The sequence below is a fragment of the Setaria italica genome, chromosome IX (genome assembly GCF_000263155.2).
Source record: "Setaria italica strain Yugu1 chromosome IX, Setaria_italica_v2.0, whole genome shotgun sequence".
In the NCBI taxonomy this organism is placed as follows: Eukaryota; Viridiplantae; Streptophyta; class Magnoliopsida; order Poales; family Poaceae; genus Setaria; species Setaria italica.
This window is the reverse complement of record NC_028458.1, coordinates 56,722,198-56,731,128: the sequence shown is the minus strand read 5'-3', so window position 1 is coordinate 56,731,128 and position 8,931 is coordinate 56,722,198. Positions and strand designations below refer to the sequence as shown.

The 8,931-nt window shown below is 43.8% G+C and overlaps 2 protein-coding genes across 2 annotated transcripts; one reads left to right on the top strand and one right to left on the bottom strand.

Moving 5' to 3' along the window:
• Window positions 1-633: 633 nt before the first annotated feature.
• Window positions 634-4,667, top strand: LOC101757840 (probable protein phosphatase 2C 28). The gene is made up of 5 exons (XM_004985731.2): window positions 634-1,096; window positions 1,356-1,777; window positions 2,204-2,571; window positions 3,147-3,383; window positions 4,052-4,667. Exons 2-5 carry the CDS (start codon window positions 1,456-1,458, stop codon window positions 4,322-4,324), a joined length of 1,200 nt encoding a protein of 399 aa, XP_004985788.1. The 5' UTR covers window positions 634-1,096; window positions 1,356-1,455; the 3' UTR covers window positions 4,325-4,667.
• A 947-nt stretch (window positions 4,668-5,614) lies between these two features.
• On the bottom strand, window positions 5,615-8,787 carry LOC101757442 (protein CHAPERONE-LIKE PROTEIN OF POR1, chloroplastic). The gene is made up of 3 exons (XM_004985730.3): window positions 8,397-8,787; window positions 7,225-7,585; window positions 5,615-6,051 (listed from the first exon to the last, which is right to left on the bottom strand). Exons 1-3 carry the CDS (start codon window positions 8,703-8,705, stop codon window positions 5,876-5,878), a joined length of 846 nt encoding a protein of 281 aa, XP_004985787.1. The 5' UTR covers window positions 8,706-8,787; the 3' UTR covers window positions 5,615-5,875.
• Between the last annotated feature and the right edge of the window lie 144 nt (window positions 8,788-8,931).

The following is an 8,931-nucleotide window of genomic DNA, read 5'->3' as shown; positions in this document are numbered from 1 at the left end:
CTCATTCATTCCAGTGTGATGTGCTCGAGTCACCGTAGCTCCATCGGTTACGCTCTCCTTTACAGCAACGAGTTAGCCATTCCAGAGCCGACGCACACTTCGTTTGATGAAAGATGAAGCCACCCGTTTAATATGGAAAAGGAAGTTTTCAAGTGCACTTCTTTTTCTTTGGTAAAATTCAAGTGTACGATTTTAACCAGAAAATTTTAAGTGCATGCTTGTTATCATCATAAGAGAGAAAGCAACTCTTTGACCTATTGCTCGTGTAGACATTGTTACTCTACCCTATCAAGTCAATTTGTACCTCGGTGGTAGAGTGTAAACAAGAATAGCCTAAGAAATATGACAAGAAACAAAAGTTGACCGAATTGAGGGAGACTAATACCTGACGAAGACCTCCTCTGGAATGCGGATCTTATCTTGAATCATTTGGAAATTCAGCTGATTTCTTCGTGTATTTGTATGAAATCCATATATTACACTCCAAAAAAGCCCTAACTCAAGGAGTATTGTTACGTCTATGCAAAATAATGCCAATACTGTCAAAGTAAGAAGGTCATTAGAAAAGGTGCTTTTCTTGCAGGTTGGGTGAATCGAAATGGGTGGAAACTGATTTAAGGGACCGAACAAAGCCCTACGCCACCACAGGTCGCACACAAATTAGGATTGGCAGAGCCCATCCTGCGCCCTGCCTTGCTGGCTCTGACCTCTCTCTCCCCTCTCTGGTCGCTCCCCTTCTTCTTTTATTGGGTTTTTTGTCTCCTTGGATTTGCGCTTGTGCTCATGTGGGCGCGTACTAGTTCCCAGCATCAGAGAGAGGAGAGAGCTCTGAGCTGATTCATCCAGTCTGCAGGATAGATTAGATTGGGCAGAGCTGCCTGCCAGAGAGAGAAAAAGAGAGCTCAAGGGGGGCATAAGGAGAATTTTTTATCCAGCTTCCTGCTTGATTCTCTTTGATCCCGGAGAGCAGCCGCCAGTCCAACTAATCCTTGCTGTTCGTGTGCCCGGGCTTTGATTGCTCTCCAGATCCGAGCCACCTGCTCGGTGGATTCCAGGAATCGAGCACGAACTCGACAGGGAGTTCTTAGGGAAAAAGGTGAGGCCCTTTTCTTCTCCCTCCTCATCCGTCCACCATTGCCAAACTGTCCGTCGCGTAGTCTTAGCTCCGATTGGTAAGCTTCAATTGTTGCTTCTTGATCTGTTTTTTGTTGCTTACGCTGGACGACGCTTGATGCATACGAGATGATGAGTTCGATGCAGTTTCTTGATCCCTGCATACGATCCACCAGCTCAGGCGCATAGAAATTATTGACTTTTAACTCGCTTTGATTGCGTCTGTTGTTTCGGTTGCACAGGGGAAGAAGAGGCTGAAAGGGCGGTGAAGTTAGGAGCGGGCTGGGTCCCTTGAGCATGCCGTCAAGAAACCGCGTGGAGGGGAGGGCGATGAGATGAGGGATGCTGGCCGCAGTGATGGACTACTTCAGCTCCTGCTGGGGCCCGCGATCTCGGGCCGGGCACCGGGGCAAGGGCTCCGACGCGGCCGGCCGGCAGGAAGGTCTCCTCTGGTACAAGGACGCCGGCCAGCTCGCCACCGGGGAGTTCTCCATGGCCGTGGTGCAGGCCAACCAGCTGCTCGAGGACCAGAGCCAGGTGGAGTCCGGATCGCTCTCCTTGGCTGACCCCGGCCCGCAGGGCACCTTCGTCGGCGTCTATGATGGCCATGGCGGCCCGGAGACGTCCCGATTCATCAATGACCACCTCTTCAACCATCTCATGAGTAAGGGCTCTCTATATGCGAAAGTTGCTGCTGCTGATTTCTTTTCCTTTTTCCCCCCTTACTTAGTTTTAGAGGCACTGATGATGATGCAATGATCTAATCCTAACTTTTGCTGTGTTGATTTGATTATGGGTTGCATTTCTACGACTATTAGCATGATGACGATGTTGACTGTATGTCTCGAAAAGTGCATTGGTACTTATTGCTTTCACCGCAGAAATTATCATTGGTTCGATAGATCTGATTGGTAAACTTGCATATCATGACCAGATATGGGATGGCAGTTGGAATTGTGTCAGGTTTTTGCAAGAAATAAAAAGACATCGACACATCGATTTATTTGCTGATACTGTCTTGAGTGTGTTACCTTACTTATTATCAGTTTTCTTTATTTGTTCGATGTATTAAAATTATTTCTTTTTCCAGAATTTGCAACTGAGCACAAGTGCATCTCAGTGGATGTGATCCGGAAAGCTTTCCAAGCAACTGAGGAGGGCTTTCTTTCTCTAGTCAGCAGGGAATGGGCTTTGAAGCCTCAGATTGCATCAGTAGGCTCCTGTTGCCTAGTGGGTGTAATTTGTTCTGGGACTCTCTATGTCGCGAACCTCGGCGACTCACGTGCAGTTCTTGGAAGGCTTGTTAAGGCAACTGGGGAGGTTCTGGCCATGCAGTTGTCGTCGGAGCACAATGCGTGCTACGAGGAAGTTAGACAAGAGCTGCAGTCAGCACATCCTGATGATCCACAAATTGTGGTTCTAAAACACAATGTTTGGCGTGTGAAGGGTCTCATCCAGGTAAACAAAAATCTGTACTCTAACATCAGGTTGCTAGTTTGCCACTTTATTGGGTAGGCTCATCTAGCTAATTAGTTTTTGAAAGCATTCGAACTTTTGACATCATCTGTTGTTCTCATTATAGTCACACTTTCCTCATTGTGGGGTATGGATAATTACTTTTGTATTCGCATTATCTCATAAGTTAGGTATTGGGTATGGTCTCATTCCTAGAGCTAAAGTTATCTGCATTCTTTATAGTTACGTCATCATAAGGTCCATTATCAGCTGTCAATAATCATGCAACATACTTGTCATATATCTCAAAATAAATGTGGATGGTAAGATGTAACCTTTGGGCCAATATACTATGTTACTGCACTGATAACACTTGTCCTCCTATTTGTGCTTTCACTTTACTGAAAGGTGAGTGCACCATATACAGGAGAAAACGATGTATTTAGTGTTGCTATTGATTAATATTTTATTCGTTTATTCACATAACCATCAAGCTAATTTAACACTTTGAGTGCGTTGGAGCCTTGTCAATATGCTTTATCCATGCTATTGCTTATGTGGTAAGGTCATATCTGCAGATCTCAAGATCTATCGGAGATGTATATCTAAAGAGACCGGAGTTTAACAGAGAACCTCTTCATAGCAAGTTTCGGCTTCGAGAAACCTTCCAGAAGCCAATTCTTAGCTCTGATCCTCAAATTACTGAACACAGAATACAGCCCAACGATCAGTTTGTTATATTTGCTTCTGATGGGCTATGGGAGCATCTCAGCAATCAGGAAGCAGTTGACCTTGTCCAGAATAGTCCCCGTAATGTATGACTTCTTCTCCTCTGCTACAATTGCAATGGGTTGGAATCTATTTGTCAATATTGTTCCATTTACTGGATAGATAAACAGATGTTGAATTATGTTGTGCTTTCATTGGATTGTGTTTTCTCTCTTAAAATGAACGTGTTAGTTTTTTTGGCGTTAAGTGAAATATATGATATGAGGCTTTTCAAATACTATAATTGTTTGAATCAAGCTGAACTGGTGGTGACTTTTTTGGGTGTCAGAATACAATATACATCTAAAATCTGGATGTAACTCACAACTTAGAATGCAGAGCTTAAGCATTGCACAGCACTTGGTTCTTCACCACTGTTAAATGAATCCTTCATTGATTTGATTTGTTATATCGAACCCACTCATCGTTTTATTGTGATACCTTAAACTTTCTAACTGCCACACATTTCTCCTGGATGCCTATTTGTTCATTTGGAGTATTCTTTTGTTCACTTCCTCCTAAATTCAAATGCATTCCAAACAACATAGCACAAGTCAATTCAAACTATCAAAGCAAAAAAAAACATAGCACAAGTTGCTTTCATTAACCATATCACAGCTCTGGATTGCTACCTCTTTCTTTGTCGAATTCATGTATCTTTTGGCTTGGTATTGTTTGCTTCCTACTGTAAAACATTGTGATTTCCTTCCACCAGGGAATCGCTCGAAAGCTAGTGAAAGTCGCGATGCAAGAAGCAGCCAAGAAGAGGGAGATGAGATATTCAGACCTCAAGAAAATCGACCGCGGGGTGAGGCGGCATTTCCATGACGATATAACCGTCGTTGTGATATTCCTTGACTCAAATGCCATGAGCAAAGCTAGCTGGAGCAAAAGCCCCTCGGTCTCTATCCGAGGGGGCGGTGTCACCCTTCCCGCAAAATCCCTCGCTCCTTTCTCAGCTCCAGCTCAGCTGAACAGCACCTACTGAAGAAGTTATACCGGAAAGAAAAGGCACGATGCAGATCTGCTGGAGATGAGAGCTGCTGCTGCAATCAAGTGTAGTGTAACACCTGTCGTGTTGCCCTTCTCAAAACCTACTGTCTAGACTCCGCCTGGTAATTAGCGTACTGATAGCGAGGTATAAAAATTAGATTATTTCGTAGCAATGCAAATCCTTCCTTTTCTTCTTCTTCCTTTCTTCTCTTTATTCTTATCCCTTTTCTCTTCATTATCCATGAGAGAACAGGTGGTTGTAAATTGTCCAGAACATGTTTTCCGTAATAGTCCATCATATCCCGCTTTTTCGTGTTGATATGAAGGCGGCAGCATCACTGCTCAAGATAATGTTTTAGGACGCATGGTTTGACTAGTTCGGATCCAAAACTTTTGATGATGTGCTGTAGCAGCATGTTGCTCTCAAGAAGGTAGGTACTGAGCTGCAGTGTGTCCTTTTTCTCGACATTTTTTAATGAAAGATCTGGACGCGTGGCTTGGCCATTCATAGGTTGATCCGGTTCGTGATTTTGCTCAGACAGCTAGCAGCATCAGAGATTTGACATGTAAGGAACATCACACACAGTGACACAGATTTTTGTGACCCTGAAGGTTAGTGGCAGGTCGGCACACGAGTGTAAAGGGATCAGGCATTGCTCACGGGACAGCGATCTACTCCACAACCTGTGGAGTACGAAACTAGGCTTAGGCGTTTTAGCTTACAGGCTGTGGATTGGCCGGGGGATAGGACTTGTTCGTTCCAGCTTGCAGATCATCACAACCTGCAAGCTGCAATCCACAATATGCAAGATAAAACAAACAGGTCCTTAGCTGTTTATATGCATTATGTGCGTTATTAATTGAAACACAAATGAGTCCACATAGTTGATATCCAAGGAACCCATTTATTTGACAACAATCCATGAGACTGGATGGATTCCGAAGTCATCTCAAACAAATACTCCTTTCAACCATGCTAATGTCTCAGATTCACATTTTTCACATCTTATCACTATCGCAAAGGATACAAAGAATCTTATAAAGTAATCCAGACATAAGTTGATGCGAGAAACATGATCCGATCTGACTTTTGAGGCAAACCTGGAGCCAGTCTCGGAGGACTGCAACCTGCAACTAATCTTAATTGAAGTGAAAGATAACAGTTTCAAAGATACTGAAAGAATAGCAGCTGTATACAAAGTTCAATGTAAATGGGTTGCTCATATGACCAAAATCTCCAGCCATGAATCCAGCACCTTTGGCTTCACCATTTTCAGCAGTGACATACCAAAGAATTAAATGCTTTGCTTTGATGTCAGAAAAATGCAAATTTACATTGAAACCCGTACAAGCTTCTTTCAGAAACACAGATTGAGCTTGATAGAACTAGATACAGGTGATTTTTATAATCGACAAAGATGTCAATATATTGTTTGCTATACACATCTGCTTCCATCTGTGGAGAATAGCAGTTTCCTGACTCTTCTTCGAACATGATATCCATTTCAGCTAATTACATGCCAGGTTGACAGCTTGATTTCAGATCCTACCTAACAAATAGTGATACCAACAACTGGGAGAAGAGAATAAATTCGCTGACAACGACAGCAGGGGAGTGGATGCCTAGAAAGGGCACGATATCAACCTGCAGGAAATTCTCCACTGCAGATCCAACAGTCGCACCAGCTGCAAGTCCCCCGACGGTGATCAATGCAGCCTTACCTGGATAAAGGACCACAAAAGGCTTTATTATCATGCTAAATCTATACATGAAGGTTGGCAGAAGAGCAGCATTAACCTAAATGTTGAACCAGGTTTCCTCCCATAAGTAAGCAATGTCATAAAATGCACAAAAGCAGATAGGGGTTTTCTGGACTTCTATGCCAGCGAAACCCACATGCTCACTCACTATCAGAATTCTTTTTTTTAAAAAAATAACTCACCATAAGAATTCTACACATGCATTTCAAAATCAAGGTACTCCATAGTATAGTATAGTCACCAGACATCTGATCTACTTTTTACTATTGTACCTGAATATCTGTATTTGTTTCTGATGGGCTAATACTATGTGCCCTCTTGAAGATTAGCTAAACTTTTCTTTTCATCAGGAGCTCATAACTCTTTGAACCAAACCTCACTGTCACCTGAAGCCCATCAAATGGCCCGTGAGCAGAATGATTATAGGGACACACTACAGAAGACTAGAAGAATGGCCACACAAAAGGATGATGCAGCATGTTTGACTTGGCTATCCAGGCACCTTATCCAAAAGGCTGATATTGCATGAGACAGACTAGCATTGAATTATGACAGATATAGCTTTTGTCCAGTATAGCCTAATGCAAGCAATCTCTGCTTAATCACCCTTATAACCAAAAAGGATACATGCACCTTTCTTAGTAGCATATGAGTAGTGCCGTGGTGGGATATCTGGGTTCTGTACTATACTCAAAAATAAAAAATGACACTGATAAATTAAATGATTCATGACCAAGTACTAATTTGCGAGAAAACTACCATGACAACACAGCCTACAAAAGCAAGAAGATGATATAGGTTTCATATATGATGAACAATGCACAACTTTATGCCGCTCAACGATTGCACCAGGGCGAGCGAAACTGGTTTTTGCCAAAAAGGTGAATAATGCGATTAAAATGTCGGTGCTTGTATAAATTATGGAATCATTGCACCTTCAACTTTAGATGAACATTCCTATGCTTCCACAATACAAAATGTGCAGGCTTAAATTTTTTTGCTGTATACGTTCTAAAAACCAATGTCCAAATAAACCAACATAAGGCATTGGATATATAACTATGGAGCAAAAAAATAAACCAACATAAGGCATTGGATATATAACTACGGAGCAAAAGTGGTGGATCAATTTACCTAAGTTCATATTTTTCTTTGCCAGGAAATACAATGACGCACCAAATCCTGTTGCTAGGATAAAACCTGGAACATCAGGGCTAGTGTATGCCGATGGTAAAGATGTAGAGCTTCCACTAGCATATGTGAAAACCATCAGTGCACCATAAACGCATGACTGGATGCCCAAGCTGCTCGAAGATGGAGTCTCAAATGTAATAGGTGCATTCTTCATGGTTGCCTGCATCCACTGCGGGACAGTCCCTGCTCCTGCACTTTTTACAGGTTTAACATCAGCATAGCGGATGCTGTTATCAGCAACCTTTCCAGCCCTCCGCTGCGATAAACTCTGCATAAGCAACATGTCATAGGCAGCTTCCACCTGAAATGAAACAAGGAATAGGAGTCAAATATGGCACCAGGGAAGTGTATGAGATTGGATTTCTGTGTTCATTTGAGGAACAGCCGTAACTACTTGTAAAATTGTTTTGAAATAGACAGTTAAGGAATTAGGCAAGGATCTGAGGAACAGCCACAAACAACTGTACATGTCAAGAGGACGGCTTGCAGAAGAAAACAAGAAGGAAATAAAGCTAGTCCATTGGAACAAGAAAGGCTATAAATGTCATAAAATAACAGTAAGCTGCAACAAAAATTGAGCACTCTAACATGCAAAAAATTAAGTTACTGAAATTTTTAAAACCCTTCCATTCCTACGAAGCAGGCTACTACCTCAAAATAAGGCAATACATATATGATCATCTCCACCATGGATATACAAAGACCAATACCTCTTTTAAGTCTCAAACTAACCCACTGCATAGCTTTTTAGAGATCACGCATAATGCATCGCGAATCAAATTGCATGAACCAATGAACAGGCAGTCCATCACCAACTTAATGAGCCAGATAAAGTCATCACCCTTTCCCCCCACTGTATTAAGAATTGTATTCATAAACAAATTTTGCTTCTTCATTTGAGAAGCGCGCTAGGATATATAACAACAGTCCACATCGCTTCACACATTCCCAATTGATCCAGGCGGCTTCCAGTACTAAATTAGCAACTTCAATCGGAGGTACCAAGGACACAATAAATAATCGCCTTATTCCCCCTGAGCGGCTGAGCACAACAAAAGGCGGACGCAAATGGAATAATAATAAAGGGGTGGAGGAGAAGTAGTCTCGGGGACCTGGGCGACGGCGTCCTGGTCGTCCTTGCAGGAGGCGAGGACGGCGTTCTTGGCGCGCAGGATTTCTTCGAAGGACGCGCCCTCGGCGACGCCTAGCAGCTTCAGCGCGCCCTCCACCGTCATCTCGAACGGCGCCGGCGAGGAGTCGTCCGCGCGGGAGGCCGCCAGGCGCGGCTGCCTCCACCGCGAGCGGGGGAACGCGCAGCACCGACCCGCCGCCGCGGCCGTGTACCCGCGCAGGAGGGGAGTACCGCCGCCGCAGCCGCCGCGGGCGCCGCCGCCGAGGGAGAGGGCCGTCGCCGTGGCCATTATTTTCTCTTCGGCTGCGCTCGCTTGGAGCCTCAAGTCTCTGGCGTGCGTGCGCTGTTGCTGTGTGCGTCGGCTTCTGCCATCGCGGATGATTTTTTTGTCAAGGGTGGATTCTGCCCTGTGGGTCCGGGGGGTTTCGGACATTTCTTGGGGTTCTTTTCGGAGGAGTTTTTGGATAACCTTCCAAGGCGGGATTTGGTCATTTGGATGCCACATGGAAATATTC